We start from the raw sequence: 19,884 nt of genomic DNA on the forward strand, positions 1-19,884 counted from the left end.
TTCTCGGTTCTGTCGATTGTGAACTTTAGCCCCTGGAACATCCCTTGGGATGCATTAATACATTTGTCTTTCAGGGTCACGATGCTTTGTCGGGGATTAGACGTAGGTGTCAATATAGGATAATTATAGATACAACAGGTGACATTCACCTCAGATTGCACATTTATAGTAAAGTTTTTTTCCTTTCACAAGTTGTTTTCCATATAGTTGGGAGGATCCAGGCCAGTAAGTAGCATTATTATTATTCAATGTAAGATTAAGAAAGTAGCAAGGCTGGGCTGCAGGGCAGGTAAAATTGTCTTGTGTTCTATCATAGGTAGAATTGCTCCATCCCCAACGGATGGTGGCAGTCAGGCTTTTATTCACCATAACTCTGGGCGTCCAAACAACAAACTCTAAGAGGAAGGGTATGATCCAAATCTCTGAAAAACACTTTATTCATGTGAAAAAACATGGATGAGTGGAATGACATATAAGACATCATCTCCTGAGTAACAAACAAACCACTGGCAATATTTTTTCCTCTCAGCTATGATTTCCACTACCTTAGGTAGGTCTGTAGGTTTATTTTTAACCCACACCTTTGAGCCAGTTGCCATATTGGCAGTAGCAAATCCTCCCTTCCTGGCTTCAGAAGATTCAGATGTGTGGACCAGGACCCATTCAGGAATCAAACAATAGATGATGACCAATTGGAACTCTCTTCCCTTCTGTTGTATGGTAGGGTTCAGTGCCCAGATTTTGCTAAATTATTTTAACCTCTCCAAGGTACTCCTCCTCTTTCTATATGTGCCACCAAAACAGCTAAACTGGATCCGGATAATATTGCCCATAGTAGCCCAAGGGAGTTTTTGTTCCTATCCCAATATTACAGATCTAATTTGTTGTGGGTCAATTCATAAATCCTTCAAGGTATATGAATCATATCTAACGGGCCCAGCAGTTTCTCGGTATGGTTCAAGGGCCCATGAGTTTAGAGCCCACTATATCATCATCCGGATGGCAGTGACTCGGGCTCTTATTTGTAAATTCGGGGTTACCCTCTTAGACAAGGGGATTCCTCCTCCCAAAAGCCTGTTATGTAATTGTTGCAAAGCTTCAAACAGATTGTCTTTCCAACCATGGTAAGAATCGTTACCCAATTTCCTTAATTTTTCTTTTACTAGTCCATTCATTCTTTTGATCAATCCTGCAGCTTGTGGATAGTAAGGGATGTGATATATTCATTCTATACTATGTTGTGTACAGTATAAATCTATTCTTTACCTTTGAAGTACGACCCATTATCACTCTGTATTTCCATGGGGGACCCGGTACAAGGTAATGCTATCTAAAGATCTACAAGGATTCTATTGAGTGACCCTTTATATGGACAAGCTACTAATACTCCTGAGTAGATATCGACACAGATCCTTTACTCATAGGGAGGGGTCCACTGTAGTCAGTTTGCCAAATCTGAGTGGATATATGATCTCTCCTCCTGACGACTCTTCCACATTAATCCTTGGATCTGCTTCTCTTTGAACAACTGGCACAGCTCACAGCTGTCGGTCACCTGCCTTAATAAGGAAATAGGTATAGAGGCTCATCTATCTGCTGCCCATCTGGGTGTATCCTGTGGGCCTAGCTATCCAGCAACGACATGGAGCCAGCCTGCTAGGGTTCCCTCTCTGAAAGGAATCTTCTTTATATGTCTTGGAAGTTTTTGCAAGGTCATCCATGTGGACACTGCATTCATGCTCTTTGCTGTTCATCAAGACATGAACATCTATGAGGAAAACTGAAATGATAGTATTTTGGGCAAATGTCCCATATGTCGACCCACATTTCCTTTCCCCGTATCTTTTTTCCGTGAACCTCCCAGTTTTTGGAATAGCACATTGGCATCCAAGTAGAAAGTTCATTGGCCCAGGATTCAGTAAAGATATAGTATTGACCCCCCCCTCCTTTTCTTATTTTAGGGCCTAATATACCACAGCCCGCTGACTCCTTTCCCTGTACTCACCAATATAACTATAGTAGTCAGATTAGGTGCCACAGCTTTCTAATGTCTAATTTGTCCCCAAAATTTGTCAATGCCATCAGTGAACCAAGTATACTTTTTTTGTTCAGAGCTTGGAGAGTCACAGCCTTGGTTCCATGTATTAGCTCGGAGGCTATTTCAGACACTTTTTCATGCAGTACCAAGACTCCCGATTTGCCCTATTCTGTATGTCCACTTCCACTTTATTATCCCAGATTCCTGAACATGTCCTATCTTATGGGAAGCTGGGGTTCCCATTATGCATCCCATAATGGGTATTTGGGGCCTCATACTAAAGTGAGCTGTTGAGTTTCAACTGCTGCCCAATAAGCAGCCAGTAACTGTTGTTCAAAGGGGGTATGATTTTCCCTGGCTGAGGGAAGCTTCCTTGACCGGAATCCTAATGGTACATTATTTTTCCCAGCCAATTTTTATCAGAGGCTCCAATTTACATACCCGACTTAGGTGGATATTTGCAACTCTTCTGAACTGTCCTGAGTAGGCCATAAATCCAAGGCTGCCTTAGCCTTCTTAAAAGATTTAATTTCTTCCTCTCCCCAAGAGAATTCGTATTTCTTCCTAGTGACCCAGTTCCAGTGTTTGACCCAAATGTGGACTAGGAGCTCTGCCTTAACCAAATCTTTGAGCTTCCTTTTTACTACTAGGTATACTGAAGTCCAGCATTTTCTGGCACACTTTGGGCAATATTTCCCAGCGGCCTTTGATCCAAAAATATCCCTAAAAACTTTGCCAATTGAGAGGGTCCTTGGATCTCACTAGGGTTAATTTTCCACCCTTCCTTTTTCCTTTTTCTACCGGGATGTTCTGTAAGCAAGCAGTCACCTGTTGCAGAGGTTCTGCAGTTTTGACCCCAGTCTTCACAGGGTCCTGTCCCACTGGCCCACTCCTTTGCCACCCGGGAGTAAGGCAGACCCTCCCACCCGGGGCCGCCTCGTTCACGCGCTTTATTAAGTTCTCCTTCAGAAACGGCATATTGTACCGCGAATCCTGTTCTTGTTGCCAACAGGCGGAGGATTAAGGAGACGGTGGTTCGGTTCGGATCTACAATAAGACACGCTTGGGAAGATGAAGCTAGACTTTTTTTTTTTTTTGATTTACAGAAAAGGTAAATGCCCAGTTTGTGCCAACAATAGCTAAGAAATTCTGACACTAATAGGATTATGGCACTACCAGTAGGGATGAGAGCATCATCAGTCCGGGGAAGCACCAACTCCCGAGTCTCTCCGCTGTCCCGGGAATACAGCTGCCGGGGTCCGGATTGGGAGGAAGGGGTCCCCGGCAGAGCGTCCTCTCCGTGGAACAGAGACCCATAAACCTTCCGAACAAAGAAGGCGGACTGCCGGCCATCCCGCGGGGCGAACATCAAGAGGGTGGCCGGAGGGACTCTCCCTCCATGCTCCTTCTCAGACAGCTGGCTGGGGCCCCAAGGCTGCAGATTCTCCGTGTTTGGGTGGGATTTAGCAAGTCTTCAAGATCCGGGTCACCCGGGGACACAACGGCAGGGTCTGCCCTGAAATATGGTAGAACTTCTAGAGCCGGAGAGTCAGACCAAATCTCTTCCAGACTACCTCCCCCTCTCCCCCCGCTGGGATGTCATTGGACCGTTAAGCTGAATTTGTTTTCGTTCTGGGGGTGGAATGAAGCGCGCAGCTTAGGGTGTTACCCCGTGTACAGGAGGAGAGAGGAGGAAGAAGGAAGTAGAGAAAGAAAGGGGAGGAAGGGAGGGAAGAAGAGAAAGGAATGGAAGGAAGGGAGGGAGGGAGGGAAAAAGAGAAAGGAATGGAAGGAAGGAGGGAGGGAGGGAAAAAGAGAAAGGAATGGAAGGAAGGGAGGGAAGAAGAGAAAGGAATGGAAGGGAGGGAGGGAGAAGAGAAAGGAATGGAAGGGAGGGAGGGAGGGAGGGAAAAAGAGAAAGGAATGGAAGGGAGGGAGGGAGGAGGGAAGAAGAGAAAGGAATGGAAGGGAGGGAGGGAGGGAGGGAGGGAGGGAAGAAGAGAAAGGAATGGAAGGGAGGGAGGGAGGGAGGGAAAAAGAGAAAGGAATGGAAGGAAGGGAGGGAGGGAGGGAAAAAGAAAGGAATGGAAGGGAGGGAGGGAGGGAGGGAAGAAGAGAAAGGAATGGAAGGAAGGAGGGAGGGAGGGAGGGAGGGAGGAGGGAGGGAGGGAAGAAGAGAAAGGAATGGAAGGGAGGGAGGGAAGAGAATAAGGAAGGAAGGAGGAAGAGAAAGGGAAGTGGGGAAAGGACAGGCGGAGAGACAGACGTATTGAGGTGGAAGTGAAAGAGGAAATGATCGAAAAAATTAAAGGGAGAGAAAGGAAATAGATCCTCCTCCCTGGGAGGCTTGCAGAGGCTCGGCTCCATGATCAGGGTAGTGCTGATTTCTGGAGGTCGCACAGGGGCCGAATAGCGGTATCCAGAGAGCCGGGGTAGGGGCTAGAGGTTGGCGGGAATTCCCCGACAGCTTTAACTTCTGGGCTGCCGGAGAGGCTCCAAATCCCAATCAGTTTCACAGCTTCCGAGAGAATTCCGATTAAAACCTGAAACCCCGACTTAAAATTTCTGCCGAAACCCGGGATCGAACCAGGGACCTTTAGATCTTCAGTCTAACGCTCTCCCAACTGAGCTATTTCGGCGCCACGAAGAGCGCTTTCTTTTTGCTCTGGCTAGAGTGAAGCACTTGCAGCCCCTAGCGGCCAAGCGATCCGGACTAGAGCGGAGCAGGGCCCGCGGCTTCAGGGCCCTTGTCAGAGCTATCCCGCCCACCGCGATGTGGGAGGCGGGGGTCGAGGAGGGCGGGGTTGGAAATGGCCCCAAGGAGGCGCCTCCGTCCTGCCTCCCGGAGCATCCTCTCCCGTCATTTTTGCAGGATCCTTACCTAGTCTTAAGCTTTATGACCCATTCTCTCCGGCCTCCGCCCCACCCCCATCCCTGGGACTATCGTCTCCTATTTCATGCACAAACTCGATTCCTTTTGCCCTTTTCACCTTTTGAACGAAACACAATTTCTTAAGGAGCCCGGATAGCTCAGTCGGTAGAGCATCAGACTTTTAATCTGAGGGTCCAGGGTTCAAGTCCCTGTTCGGGCGGATCCTTCACCTTTTTAGCCCAGATTATCCAGCGGGATCTAGGAAGTCCCTGTGGCCTTTCCCAGTCCGTGCTAACCCATATACAAGTGAAACAAGCCCGCCCCGCCTCTAGAAGCGTGAGCCGCTTTGGTTTCCTTTTAGGCAGAAAGGGCGCACTGCCTGCGAGATCCCCGCGGACTCCCGGGATCTCGGAGGTGCTCGATTCGAGTTCATTCAATTCAGTAAGTATTCATTAAGCACCGACTGTATACAAAGGACTGTCATAGCAACTGAATATAAAGACAGAAAGATCGGGGAGCGCTAAGACTTGGGAAGATCTGGAGACGATGTGAGTGAGCCGACTTTGGACGGAGCTCGGGACTAAGAAGTTGGGGGTGGGACGGAGGAGAGGGAGTGTATTTCACTTAGATAGTTCCCTCGAACGCAGAAGGGGGAGGAAGAAGAACGGTAATCAGCCTAGAAGACTGGAGTTTATATTTGAGTTTAAGGGTAATAGGGAGCCATTGAAACTACTTGAGCAGAAATCAAGTATGAATTTAAGAAATCTACTTTTAGACAGATGATCCCTTCCATAGCTTTGGATTCCTGCCAGTGTACTTAAGAAAAGAGCCGTATGGTACAGCGGACGGCGCATTGGACGTCAGGACTTTACTTAACTAGCTCATCTCGTTTATCTGCTACTTGAAAGAAGGGTAGTTGTCGAGTGGCTCTGTGGCGCAATGGATAGCGCATTGGACTTCTAGCTGCCTTGGCGAGGCATTCAAAGGTTGTGGGTTCGAGTCCCACCAGAGTCGCGTTTTTGGTCGCCTTTCTACTTTACTGATGATCTTTTTATTTGTCGGTTGTTTGGTTTAGTTTTGTTTTTAGAGTATAATAAAGTAAGTTTGAGCGTCCTTGCCAGAGTTTGAGTTTCAATTTCTGCTCTATCGTATTAAGCGATCCTGTAAAATGGGTTCCCTTAGCCTAAGGGGAAAGGGCTGGGGTTAGTTACCCTCTCGTCTCCCAGTCCAAGGGAGGAGGTGCTTAATAATTACCCACTGAGCTGGGGATTGTTAGATAATCCATGGTGCAAGGGGGATTCATTCACAGAATATCACTGTGGGAAAGGGATCCCTCACTCGGACCGTCGGTAATCTTTTCTTTTTTAAAGACATAAGCAGGAAATTCACTGAATGAAGATTGAGTATTACAGCAGTTCATTTTAATAAAGTTCTTCTCACTTCGGATTTATTTATTTACAAACTTTCGATTTCTTTCTATCTAAAAGTGAGGGTTCCGCCCGAACAGGGACTTGAACCCTGGACCCTCAGATTAAAAGTCTGATGCTCTACCGACTGAGCTATCCGGGCTCCTGATTTTTCCTATTTGCAGGATCTCTGTAGTTTACTCCAACTACACTGACTTCAGATTTTATTTTCTATTGTTATTCTTTTTTTTTTTTTTTAGCAAAGTCTCGCGATAGACCAGAAAGGCCGTTCCAGTTCAATCATTCCCTTCTTTTTCTGAAGGTTGTGAGACTTTGCGCGGCTCATTTCGCTTTCCGTTCCCTCAAAAGTAAAATGAAAAAGGGTTTATTAGGTCTCATTCCCACCAAATTATTCGTAGGCCGCCTTCTGGTGGTGGCGTTTCCCAGATGGAAGATAAAAGCCTTCGGGATTCCAGCTGTTGCATCCTGGTGTCTTCCTAGATTAGTATAATGGCCGACAGATGCTTAGGAAAAGCTTAATGGCATTAGGATGATCAATCTTTGCCAGAAAGATAGGGAGACATCTCCCTCTTTTCCTCTGGGGCTGCTAGGTGGCGCCATAAGTGCGCAGAGTGCTGGACCGGGATGCCCTGAGTCCACATCCAGCCTCAATTTTCCTAGCAGGCAAGTCACTTAATCCTGTTTGCCTCAGTTTCCCCACCTGTCAAATGAACTGGAGAAGGAAATAAGACACCACTCTGGTATCTTTACCAAGAACATCCTAAAGATTTAGATTCCAGCTTTTCCTTGGAAAAATGGCGGATGCAGGATTGTGGGTGTATGTGCGTGTGGGTGTGTCGGTTCGTTGGCTAATTGGTTTGCCTTTATTAGAAGTGAGCTTGGAGGAAAAAAATAATAATTTTTTTTAATTAAAAAAAAAGTGAGCTTGGGAGGGAGGAGGGAATGCATCAGGAAGTGATGTTAAAGTTATCCTTTGACCTTATCCATCATACTCCCAGTAACCTCCTCATCCTGCCAGATGGCATCAGCCTTGGCACACCCGTAGTTAAATACTTCAATCCTTGCCCCTTTGATTGGAGGGAGGGCAAATGTCCATTTAAAGAGAGCATCCAAGCCAGTTCTTCCTTCTTTTCCTCCTCCTTAGAAATTCTCCTTTCCCCCATTCACCCTTTCAGTTTCTCCTTCATTAGATTGGAATCCCTTGAGGGCAAATACTGTCTTTCTTTTTCCTATTTGTATCCCCGAGACTGGCACACTGGAGGTCCTTCGTGGTTGTCTCATTTCAGTCCAGTGACTTCATTTGGGATTTTCCTAGGCAAAGACGACATGTCCTTCTCCAGTTCATTTTACAGATGAGATAATCATGGTTAAGTGACTTGCCCCGGGTCACACAGCTAGTGAGGTGGGTGAGATCATATTTAAACTCTAGAGATTGGCTCTGTCCAGTAAGCTACTTCACTGCCCCAGTAAGGCTTAATAAATGTTTGTTGAATGGAAATAAAATAAGAAGGATAACAAATAATAAGACAGAGAGAGAGAGAGAGAGAGAGAGAGAGAGAGAGAGAGAGAGAGAGAGAGAGAGAGAGAGAGAGAGAGAGAGTTGGACTCCATGAGTTCTATTTCCTAAAATTTCCCATCTTTGATTTTTACATCGCTTTCATTTTCCAACATCTCTACTCCCCAAATAACCAATCCTTAAAGAATAAAAAGGAGTTAAATAACAACCACAAAACAAAACAAAACAAAACCTAACCAGTTTTGCAAAATACCTCAAAGAAGCCTGACATTATATATGGAGTTCTCCACCTCTGCAAAAAGTATATTTTCATATCTCTTTCAAAGCCAAGTCATTACATTATGGAATATTATTGTCCTGTAAGGAATGACCAGCAGGATGAATACAGAGAGGACTGGCGAGACTTACATGAACTGATGCTGAGGGAAATGAGCAGAACCAGGAGATCATTATATACCTCAACAACGATACTGTTTGAGGATGTATTCTGATGAAAGTGGATCTCTTCGATAAAGAGAGTTAATTCAGTTTCAATTGATCAAGGATGGACAGAAGCAGCTACACCCAAAGAAAGAACACTGGGAAATGAATATAAACTGTTTGCATTTTTGTTTTTCTTCCCGGGTTATTTCTACCTTCTGAATTCAATTCTCCCTGGGCAACAAGAAAACTGTTCGGTTTTGCATATATATATATTGTATCTAGGATATACTGTAACCCATTCAACATGTAAAGGACTGCTTGCCATCTGGGGGAGGGGGTGGAGGGAGGGAGGGGAAAAATGGGACAGAAGTGAGTGCAAGGGATAATGCTGTAAAAAATTACCCTGGCATGGGTTCTGTCAATAAAAAGTTATTTAAAAAAAAAAAGCCAAGTCATTATAATTTCATGGTAATTTCACATTTTTATTATTTCCATTCATGTTACTGTAATTGCTTCTTCTGACTACTTTACTTTGCATCAGTTCATACTTTCCTAAAATTTGGATCAAAGGAAAAAAGTGCACATCAGAGATCATGAATATAAATTCTTTTACTATTATATATTCTTTCTGGAATTGGAAATTCATTGATATTTTGAATCCTCCCCTGATACGCTGCTAGGCACATGTTCTGCTTTTGTTTTGGTTTGGTTTTTTGGCTATTTTTCTATTAAATTAAAAATAACCAATGAAAAAAAGAAAATTTGGGTCAACGTTCCCTAATATATCTTGGAAATTAGACCATGTTATCAGAGAAACTTGCTGTAGAGATTTTTCCCTCTAATTACCCATTTCCTTTCCAATTTTAACTATATTCGTTTTGTTTGTGCAAAAAACTTTAACTTTATATAATCCAACTTGTCCATTTTTGTCTTCTGATCCCCTTTCTCCTTGTCTGATCATGAAGTCCCTTTTCTAAAGATCTGGATTGAAAGGGAATTGAGGGGACAGCATAAATGACGCCATTTTCTTCTGTATCAGCTATTTTGCTGTCTGTGATCCCTCAAAGGACTTGCAAAATCAACTGCAGCAGCTGGTGTCCATTAGTGTCTTCTGTCCTCCTCTACTCAGCACAAAATGACTTAGTTCCTGAAGGTGGAAGACTCCAAAGTCCCCGGAAGGTCTTCCTCCTTCTCTGGCTTGATATGACAGTGTTCTTTGATTTAATCAAACTCCCTCTTCTAAGAAAACATCTCATTTTTCCTATCTCGTTTTAACAACAACAAGACTGCTATTGTTCTTTGAATGACGACTACATTTTAGTGAGTAACCATTTCTCGTCTTCTTTGTTTCACTATATTATATAAATATTGTTGATGAATTGTGAATGACAGGTCCATCATCGCCTGTTGGTAGCGCATGACACATTCGGAGAGTGCTAAAACCTATTTCTGATTCATTCGTTTATTTGTTAGTGTTAGCTAGTCAAACTGGTTGAAAATTCATGGGACATCTAAAAAGTCATTTCTTCCTCACCCATCAAATTTGCTCACGATATTTTTGTCTGTCACATGTCCATTTGGAGTTTATCTTAATATACAGTTGGAGATGTTGAGGCCATGATATTACAAATTCTGGTTTCTACAACATGAATTTTATTGTTCAGTCGTGTCTGATTCTTCATGACCCCATTTGGAGTTTTCTTGGCAGAGATACTGGAGTGCTTGGCCATTTCCTTTTCCAGGAATGAGAGAAGGAAAAGGAACCAGCATTTTTCAGCATCTATTTATTGACAACTAGGTCACACAGTGGATACGGTTCTGGATTTAGAGTCAGGATTGTATACCCAAGTTCAAATCTGATATCAGACACTTACAAGCTGTGTGGCTGTGGACAAGTCACACAGCCTCCGTTTCTCAATCTGTAAACTGGGGATAACACCGAAGCACCAGCATTAGTGCCAAATGAAATTTTTATAGGAGCGTAACCTCTGTTTCCCAATCTGTGAGATCGGGATAACACCTAAGTGCCAGGATTAGTGCCAAATGAAATATTTGTAGGAGTTTAATATGGAAGATGTTGTCAAGATAACATCTGTAAAAGCATTTAACACAGTGCCTGGCTGAGCACATGGTAGTCATTTATTAAGTATCTGCTATGTGTCAGATGTCAGATAAACGGGCAAATCTGTGTTCTCTTATTGGGGAAGGAAATGAGCATCATTAAACACCTGCAAATATTTTATTTGATGCTCACTTTAACCCTGGGACTGAAGTGATATGATCATCCTTCTCTCATGAGAACAGTCGTGAGAATCTACACCTGCCAGCCTTTGACCCAACTAGGACTACAAGATGGTGATCCTTGCACTGTGTAGGCTCCAGCAATCCTACCGCTGTGCCTCCTGCAAGAAGAGGTACCTTTTATGCTGCCCAGGACCAGTTGTCCCAAGGGCTGTGTCTGCAAAGACCTTGATGGAGAGCTGGAGCTGTTGCCACGGATACCCCTGAGTCTGTGATGTCTCCCTGTGCCTGTAAATAGAGGAATACATACATGCCGTGGACATTTTTTCTACTCTCTTTTCCTCTGAAATGTATGAATCTTTCAAACTCTTTTTTAAATACTTAAAATCTTAAAAAAAAAAAAAAACCCCAACTATCATCTTTAATCCTAATCCAGAGAACCAGGAAGAGTGGATACTGGGGTCAAAATCACTAGCCCCACTTTCTCCTACAGAGTCATCTGGGTCCACCAGTAAGACATAGAACAGGACAACTGCAGATGGCCTTGGATCTAAGCTAAGGGCTTTAACTAAGGTAACAACCAATTAATGATTAAGGTTAAGAAATAAATGAACCAGAGAATGGCTTCTTTTACCTACTCTATAACACACACATACATATAGGTATATCACACATGAGTGTGTGTGTGTATATATATATATATATATATATTATATATATATATATATATTTGTGGGAGGGACCCTCAGAGTTTCTGATCAAAATAACTGCTATTTACATTCACTCTGAGCCAATCAGGATCCAAACAATGATCATGTGCTGTTTAACCTGGGACCTAGTGATCATCAATCAAAGAGAGCCAGATTTAGGTTTCAGACCTGGTCCTAGGTAGTAAAATCCTAATTGGGTCCCCAGTGGTGTGGGTCCTACTACTATTCACAAAAATGAGACAGAGAATGGCCTCTTTTACTTGGTTCCAAAAAAAAAAAAAAAAAATGGCGTGCGTACAATGTGAACCAAGGCACAAAGAAGGTGTCAAGTAGGATGAGGAGGGTGGAAGAACAGATGGCAGTGAGTAATCTCATTTGGCCAGAAAGAGACAATGTGAAGGGCAACAACATGACAACTGAACAGATCAGTTTTGTGAAGACATTTGAACCTTGGGATTAAGCATTTGCGTTTTATTCATTAAGCAAAGGAAAGACCATTTCAGGTTTTTAGTAGAGCAGATCTTGTTATCCTTTATGATTTAAATAGTAATGTAGAGAGACAATAGATTAGACCCAGAAAGACAGGTTTGGAAGATTTTGCAATGAAAGAGATGAGGGCTTGAATTGGGATGAAGAAGAGGGCCAAGGTGCAAGAAATATTTAAGAAATTAAATTAAGAAATTAAGAAATATTTAACCATCTTAAATATGATTCAGAGAAAGGAGGAGTTTAAAATGATCATTAAATTATGAATCTGGGGACTGGCAAGGCTAGGGGAAGAGGCAGATTTAAAAGGAATGTGTTGGGTTTTGAAAATAATGAATTTGATTAAAATTTAAAAATTTAAATTAAATTTAAAATTTTTTAAATTAAGAAATTGTTTTAAAAAGTAACTTTAGTCAACGCTGAGGTACTACCTCACACCTCTCACATTGCTAAGATGACAGGAAAATGTAATGATGAATGTTGGAGGAAAAGTGGGAAATCTGGGACACTAATGCATTATTGGTGGAATTGTGAACTAATCTAATCATTCTAGAGAGCAAAACAATTATGCCCAAAGAGCTATCAAACTGTACATACTCTTTGATCCAGTAGTGGACCTACTGGGCCTGTAACCCAAATGTAACCCAGAAATGACTGCACAGTCATCTGATTAATTATAACTGCCAAAGAAGGCATAAACAGGGAGACACACCACTGTCTTAGGAGAAGTCATGCATAAAGTCCAGACAGAAAAGGATTTAGAATTGTTTTCGTTTAGCGCAAAGGCAGAACTAGTAGCAGCAGGTATAAGTTAAAGGTTATAAGTTTGCTTAGAGCAGGAAAATCTTCTGAACAATTAGGGCTGTCCAACATTGGAAAGGAAGGGCCTTTCAGGGGGTAGGGGGCTCTCCTTCAAAAGCTCCCCTTTATGCCCATCAATTGGAGAATGGCTGGGTAAATTGTGGTATATGAATGTTATGGAATATTATTGTTCTGTAAGAAATGACCAGCAGGATGAATACAGAGAGGACTGGAGAGACTTACATGAACTGATGCTAAGTGAAATAAGCAGAGCCAGGAGATCATTATACACTTCAACAATGATATTGTATGAGGACATATTTTGATGGAAGTGGATTTCTTTGACAAAGAGACCTGAGTTTCAATTGATAAACGATGGACAAAAGCAGCTACACCCAAAGAAAGAACACTGGGAAACGAATGTGAACTATCTGCATTTTTGTTTTTCTTCCCGAGTTATTTTTACCTTCTGAATCCAATTCTCCCTATGCAACAAGAGAACTGTTCGGTTCTGCAAACATATATTGTATCTAGGATATACTGCAACATATCCAACATATAAAGGACTGCTTGCCATCTAGGGGAGGGGGTGGAGGGAGGGAGGGAAAAAAAAAATCGGAACAGAAACGAGTGTCAATATAAAGTAATTATTAAATAAAAATTTAAAAAAAAAAAAAAAGCTCCCCTTTGCTCTTCAAGCAAAAGCTGGCTGGCCATTTATCGGGCATGTTCTTCCGGGTATTTCTTTTTTCTGTTTAACTAGCTGGCCAGCCAGAGCCCACCAGAAATTCTATGAACTTAGGATTCTCTGAAGAACAATTCTTTCAGGTGTTAGTACACAGTCAGTTACATCAAGCCCAAGTCCCTCGATGAGATCTGTGATTATTTCAGAGATTTGGCCTAACACACTATGCAAAAAAAAAAAAAAAACCCAAAACCCCAAACCCTAAATGCATGAAAATGCCATATTGATGTTAGATGATCAGCCCACTTTTGCATACATATTTATGCATTTATATATGAATAGGATTTATGTGACAAAGATCCCAAAAGTGGACTACGAGTTGCACCCAGATTTAAATAGGAGGAAGAATTCTGAGAGATTGCATTTGGAAAAAAAGTTGGTGACAAGATGCTCAACCAGTACACACACACACACACACACACACACACTTTTCACCATCATTTCTCAATTTGCCCCATCCCAGAGTCATCCTTTAGAATATAACTTTACAAATGGAGTTGGGGGCAGGGGAGGATTCAGCAAAATCAAGCAGCGCATTGAAAAAAATCAAACATTGTGTGGTGTTCTATACCTGAGTCTCAATTATTTTATTGCAGTTGGTCTTTTTCATTTACATTGTTGTGATCATTGTGTGCTTCCCCCCCCCCCCCCCCGAGGCTTTTTTCTTGGGGTTAAGTGACCTGCCCAGGGTCACACAGCTAGGATGAGTTAAGGGTCTGATATCACATTTGAACTCAGGTCCTCCTGATTTCAGGGCTAGTGCGCCATAGAGCACCACTTCGCTTCACCACTTCTCTTGTTTTAATACATATCTTTCCATGCTTTTCTGTATTCATGAATCATTGTTTCTTACAGCAGAATAATCCATTGTATTTATTTACCACACCGTGCTTAGCCATTCTCCAATCAACAGACATCTACTTTGTCTCTTCAAAAACTGCGCGCACTCCCCTGCTGGTGGTGTATGACCATAAACCCTGGAGCGCCACCGAGAAGAGCCGTGGACAGAAAAGCCGGCCTCCAAAAATGACCTGTGTGCCAGAAGTGGTGTGAGGGATATCAGGAGGGACACGTGACCCAAAAAAGGATGTGAATCGGTCAATGCTAAAATCAGAGTATTGACAGGTGGAAAATCTGAATTCTCCCTTGGTATCTCAAATACAAAAAGACCTAAAGGAGGCCTCTCACACAATGGGTGATTCCTATGTGGAAAAATTATGAAAGAACAGACACAAAAATTGCAGAGAATAAGAATTGCCTCTTGGATGTAACAATTTGGGAGCCATTTTGTTAGAGGCAGTAACTGAAAGCAGGATGGAAGAGATCACTGGGGAAAAGTATAGAATAAATGACGCAGGATAAGACCTAGTGGGAACACCTGTTGTTTTTTGTTGTTCATCCTTTGTTGTCAAAGAGGCCCAATGACATCACAAGGGCGATATCTTCACTTATTAGTGAATTAGATTTGCGGCAGAAACCTGCAAAATAATCAACCTTTCCCTCCTCCAGTCATCAGAGTCCAATGGCAAGATGAGATGACAGGCAATGGTCTAGGATGCAGTGGATGACTTTGGCCTTTTAGAGGTACCGCCTCAATCTCTCGCATTGGCTAAGATAACGGGAATGATGAATATTGGAAGAAATGTGAGAAATCTGGGACTCTAATGTATTATTGGTGGAATTGTGAACTAATGTAATCATTCTAAAGAGCAGAACTATGCCCAAAGGACTATCAAACTGCAAATCCTTTGATCCAGTAGTGGATCTACTGGGCCTGTAACCCAAAACTTTTTTTTCCCCTGAGGCAATTGGGGTTAAGTGACTTGCCCAGGATCCTTATTAGTGTTAAGTGTCTGAGATCACATTTGAACTCGGGTCCTCCACCTTCAAGGTTGGTGCTCTATCTACTGCACTATCTAGCTGCCCCACCAAAGAGATCTTAAAAATGGGAAAAGGATCCACATGTGCAAAAATGTTTGTAGCAGCCCTTTTAGTAGTGGCAAGGAACTGGAAACTGGAGTGGAGGCTCATCAGTCGGGGATGGCTGAAAAGTTATGGCGTATGAATGTTACAGATATTATTGTTCTATAGGACATGATGAGCAGGCTGAGTTCAGAAAAGCCTGGAAAGAGTTATATGAATTGATGCTTACAGGAGCCAGGAGCATCAGAGACAGGAGAATACAGCAACAAGATTATGTGATGATCAGCTGTGATGCACTTGGCTCTTTTCAACAATACAGTGATTCAAGGTAATTCCAATAGACTTGGGATGGATTGAGCCATTAATATCCAGAGAGAGAATTATGGAGACTGAATGTGGATGGAAGCACAGTGTTTTCACTTTTTTTGCAGTTTTTTCCCCTTAGGATCCGATTTTGTGTGGGTGCCCAGCATGATGAATATGGAAATATTTAGAAGAATTGCATGTTTAACCTGTATCAGATTGCTTGCTGTCTTGGGGAGGGAGGGAAGGGAAGGAGAAATTTGGAAAAAAAAATTTTTTTTGACAAAGGTTTTGCAAAGATGAGTACTGAAAGTTATCTTTGCATGTTTTTGGAAAATAAAACAAAAATAAAATCTAAGGCCTTTTCCAGATCTGTTTGTCTGAGGTAATGTCCATTCAATAAGCAAGCTAAGAATTCTAGGAATACCCACATTTCAAGAACCCCAGTATAGAGGATCACTTAGAAGACAAGTTTTAAAAGCAGACAACAATGAATGTGACCGTCATAGGAACAAGGAAGGATCAAACAGTCTTGTTAAATGGCACTGCAAAATGAAGGATAAAGACAGAAAGGCAAACAGATGAATTTTCAACTGAGCAATGAGGACAAATGTCTGATGGCAAATGAAACTCTGCCCTTTTTTCTTAAATATCCAAAGGTTAGCTTCTAAAGCTGTCCTAAAGGCCATCACCTCAACCCCCTCCATTCCACATGCTCTGTGGAAGCTCTATGCAATTTAATGTTTTTAGAAACTTAAATTTAGAAAATATGAATAGGGATCGCAAAAAAAAATGTACTCCATATATATACTTCTCTCACCTAAAAAGCAATTTTTTTCCCCTTGTAATGGCTTCAATTTAGACCAAACAGAATTCTTATCACAAGAAAAATTGGAGAAACCTTTTTTAAAGAGCTTAAGACTGCTATTATTATTAGTAAGGAGCAGCTTTGGCCCCAGAACTTTGATTTTGCTTTGCTTAAATTTCCTATGTATCACCTTCTGGCCTCAGATAACCAGAATGACTAGTGATGAGCTAGACAAGAGCGTGTCAGAGGAGGCATTAGGCTCAGATTGGTCTGCTTTGCAAGCCTTGAGCACCAGCAGGCAGAGCGAGCCAAGGACAAGTCAGTTACTGGATACATTAAGTTCTCTGACTTGGTATTCTCTATATACTTTCTGAGGCAATTTAGGTTTCCCCCCTGAATTGCCAAGTGGGAGGCAAAAGAATGAGCCCCATCGATACTTTTACCATAGAAAAAAAATCTCAAATTGCTTTTTTCCTTTTTCATTCTCTTATCATTTTAAAAAATGTCTCTGCAGTTCTCCCAGTTACTCTATAGATCTCATACTCCCAAGAATTAAATGAGGTCCAGATCTCCCCTCATCTTTCCTACGTATAAATGGATGGAAGAGAATCAGACAGACAATGAGACTTTTTAAAAATTATTTAATTTAGTTGTTTTTTTTTTTTTTGGAAAAAGCAATAATGCAAAAAAACCCAAAAATATAATTATAGTTTTGTTTTGTTTTAAATCTGCCTTTATTCCACCTGTAGGACTCGAAGTCTCTCCCACTGGCAGGAATCGGGTTCTGATTCGGTACCAAACCTGGAAATAGAATGCAGGCAGCAGGGGAAGAGAAGGTGGGCCGTGGGTTGCTGTAGCTGAGGACTGCCCACTCTGAAGCCTTCTGTTCAAACCACTTACTTGATCCATCTTTTGTATTAACCTTTCCCTGCTCTGGGAGTGGGGCATGTTGGAGGAAGTCCCCCAACCAGCCTCCGTTATGCCCGTCAAAGCTGGGAAGCAAGGAAACCCTTGAGCCAACATGACTTCCATTTCAATGGAGTGGTGGTTTCCTCTGGAATGACCTAAACTACATAACGTTTCCCCCCAACCCTCCCCAGCCAATACCCCTACTGGCTGAGGCTCATTTGTTAAGGAACAGAATCAAAAACACCAACAAAAGCATACAAGGAAGGCACCTCAGTGTGATCCTCAACCAGGGGTGGGTGGTGTTGGAGGGGAGAGGGAAGAGAAGGTTTTCTAGGGGAGACAAGGGACACAAACAACATACAACAGTGGGGAAGGCAGGCAAGCCAAAAGAGCAGCAGACTTCTCGCACTCCCGTAGAGCGCTTTGGGGACCCTGCCTCTCTCTTCTTCCTAGGGCCCACGTCAAGGCCAACTACAAGTGCCTCTCGGGGCCTCACGGCTGCAGGACTTCCTAAGCGGGGGAGGGAGGGTGGTGAAGGACTTCAATTTGGAGGGTAGGGCAGTAAGGGTATCTACCAGTGTTCAGAGATTATGGTTCGTCATGAAGTGAGCCATGAGAACCTTCCCCTGTTCCCTACCAGGCCACACATGATCCTAACCAGCTTTAAAATTTTCCCACCTCATCGGAGATGGGAAAATAGAACATGAAATCGCTAATAATATGTGCTCAATGCAAAGAGACCCAGGGTGGGGTAGATTTAAAAAAACAAACAAGATTCCTAATGGAAGGGAGGAGAATCAAAACAGAAAAATTAGATTTTCTCTACATATATATAATATACAGATATTTAACAAATTATTCAAGAGGTGGCTCCAGTCCATGGGGCTTGAGACAGATGGTGGAAAGCCTTATTCCAGATCATTTACTCCCTGTCTCTCCCACTCCAAAACATGTCGGCAAACAGGCAAAGTTCTGCTCCATGCTGGAATGGGGACCCCATGGCGACCTACTGTCAGGAGAGAAAGCTGAAGCACAGAAGGCAATCGGGGTGGGGGTGAGGAGTGATGTGGAGAGCAGAATGGCTGGAAGTCTTGCTCTGGCCCTTATCTTCTCAGGAAAAGTTCTCAGCTGCAGAAGTCCAAGCAGCCCCCAAAGTTACAAGTATTATAATCCTTGAGGATTAGCCCTGCTCCTGCTGAAGTGGCAGCCAGCTGCTGTGTAGCCCCAAAGTCGAAGAGTAGTCAAGGGGTGCTTTACATGGATGAAGAAAACTGCCAACGGTGAAGGAGCTCCCACGGCTGCCCCCGTTCTACTTACGAGTCGGCTTTTCCACTAGGTACTCTTCTCTTGCAGTCAGCATGTCCCTGGCTCTCTAAAACTTCCCTGCCTTTGAGAACTCTTATTAAAAAGGGGCAGCCGACCCCCCAGTGCAGTCACTACAGATGCCATCCATGGGGCTTCTCCCTGGCTTTTGTTTAAAAAGGAATTTCAAATATCAGAGCTTACTCTTGGCAGCACCAAGATACCTCTAATCCACATACTCCACGAACACGTCTCTTGGCTGAGTGAGATACTGTTGCTAGGACGGGACTAGAGGTGCCGTAATTTTCAGTGGGGTGAAACGGGGGAGGAAGAGTCAAAGACAGAGACCCGCAGGTGAGAAATAACGCTAACTCCCAGCTACCCAACCTCTCCCTTCCAAACGCAGGTATCTATTAAGTCAATGTCGGGGTCAATCAGGTAAGGCATTGCAGCCAATCAATCACCACCCCAGGGCTTCTGCTCCTGGTGATTGCTTTGGAACAAATGATTGGTTAAGAAAGACAACCTTGAGGAAAGCACTAGGTAAGGAAGTCAGAATGGCTGGCTCTCTCTCCCAACCTTCGTCCTCTTCCCCTCTGATCCTCCTCCCTCTTGTTCCTGTAATTTCAGAAAATGTCTGGGCACGAGCTCCAGTCCTGTTTTTCTTTACTTTCCCAGTATCCTCCTCTATAAATATGGGTTAACTCCTTGGTAACAGGGTCCTTTTTCCTCTCAAACCACAGTGCCTTGTAAGGGTCATACGGAGTGCCTGCAAAGAGAGAAGAGGCCGGCGTTAGCGGGACGCGGCGTGGGCGCCATCCTCCCCTCCCCCGGGGACGGCGGCTCCTCTCACCATCCTCGGTGGCTTTCACGGCCTCGGCCTCCCTCTTCTTCCTGGACAGGCGCTGCTTCTCCTCCAGCCGCTGCTTCTCGGCGTTGGCCTCGTCCCAGCGCCCGTTCTCCATCAGCCTCTGGTCGGGCCGCAGGCGGCTGTCGGTGGGGGCCGTGCCGCTCTCCCAGGCGTTGAGCGTGAGGGCCAGCTCGGAGAAGTAGTACATGTTCTCTGCGTTCTTCCTAGGGCGAGAAGGGGCCAGGAGACAGGAGGCACCGTCCATTAGAGAGCGAAGGGCACTCAGATTCCAACCCAGAAGGCTCCCGGGGGGTCACAAGACTCGTCCTGAACTGGGCCCAGCCTCCTATTTCTAGCCATAGCCATGTTCATGGCCTCCCCGCGGACTGGCGGGGCAATTCCTCCTGCTGTACCTGAAGTGAGGTGACTCCCTCCTCGAGGGGCTCTGGCCCCACACCATCCCACAGGCACCTCTCCTCCCCAAACCAAGATGACCTCTGAACCAACTACATAAAGCTCCCACCCCACAC

At 43.7% G+C, this 19,884-nt stretch overlaps 1 protein-coding gene and 4 non-coding genes across 5 annotated transcripts in view; 2 read left to right on the forward strand and 3 right to left on the reverse strand.

Annotated features, from left to right (window-relative positions):
• Positions 1 to 4,604: 4,604 nt before the first annotated feature.
• TRNAF-GAA (transfer RNA phenylalanine (anticodon GAA)) lies at positions 4,605 to 4,677 on the reverse strand. Its single transcript has one exon. It is a non-coding gene; the product is annotated as a tRNA-Phe (tRNA).
• A 380-nt stretch (positions 4,678 to 5,057) lies between these two features.
• Positions 5,058 to 5,130, forward strand: TRNAK-UUU (transfer RNA lysine (anticodon UUU)). The gene has a single exon. It is a non-coding gene; the product is annotated as a tRNA-Lys (tRNA).
• Positions 5,131 to 5,835: 705 nt separating this feature from the next.
• On the forward strand, positions 5,836 to 5,924 carry TRNAR-UCU (transfer RNA arginine (anticodon UCU)). The gene is given in 2 exon segments: positions 5,836 to 5,872; positions 5,889 to 5,924. It is a non-coding gene; the product is annotated as a tRNA-Arg (tRNA).
• A 482-nt stretch (positions 5,925 to 6,406) lies between these two features.
• TRNAK-UUU (transfer RNA lysine (anticodon UUU)) lies at positions 6,407 to 6,479 on the reverse strand. Its single transcript has one exon. It is a non-coding gene; the product is annotated as a tRNA-Lys (tRNA).
• Positions 6,480 to 13,907: 7,428 nt separating this feature from the next.
• The window catches only part of OSBP (oxysterol binding protein), a 38,866-nt gene continuing 32,889 nt past the window's right edge, over positions 13,908 to 19,884 (reverse strand). Inside the window, exons 13-14 of the mRNA XM_051967235.1 lie at positions 19,358 to 19,578; positions 13,908 to 19,273 (exon numbers count right to left, since the gene is read on the reverse strand). Coding sequence (XP_051823195.1) covers positions 19,131 to 19,273; positions 19,358 to 19,578 — 364 coding nt within the window. The 3' untranslated portion in view covers positions 13,908 to 19,130. The remainder of the gene's footprint in view (positions 19,274 to 19,357; positions 19,579 to 19,884) is intronic.

Source organism: Antechinus flavipes, chromosome 6 (assembly GCF_016432865.1).
Source record: "Antechinus flavipes isolate AdamAnt ecotype Samford, QLD, Australia chromosome 6, AdamAnt_v2, whole genome shotgun sequence".
Classification (NCBI taxonomy): Eukaryota; Metazoa; Chordata; class Mammalia; order Dasyuromorphia; family Dasyuridae; genus Antechinus; species Antechinus flavipes.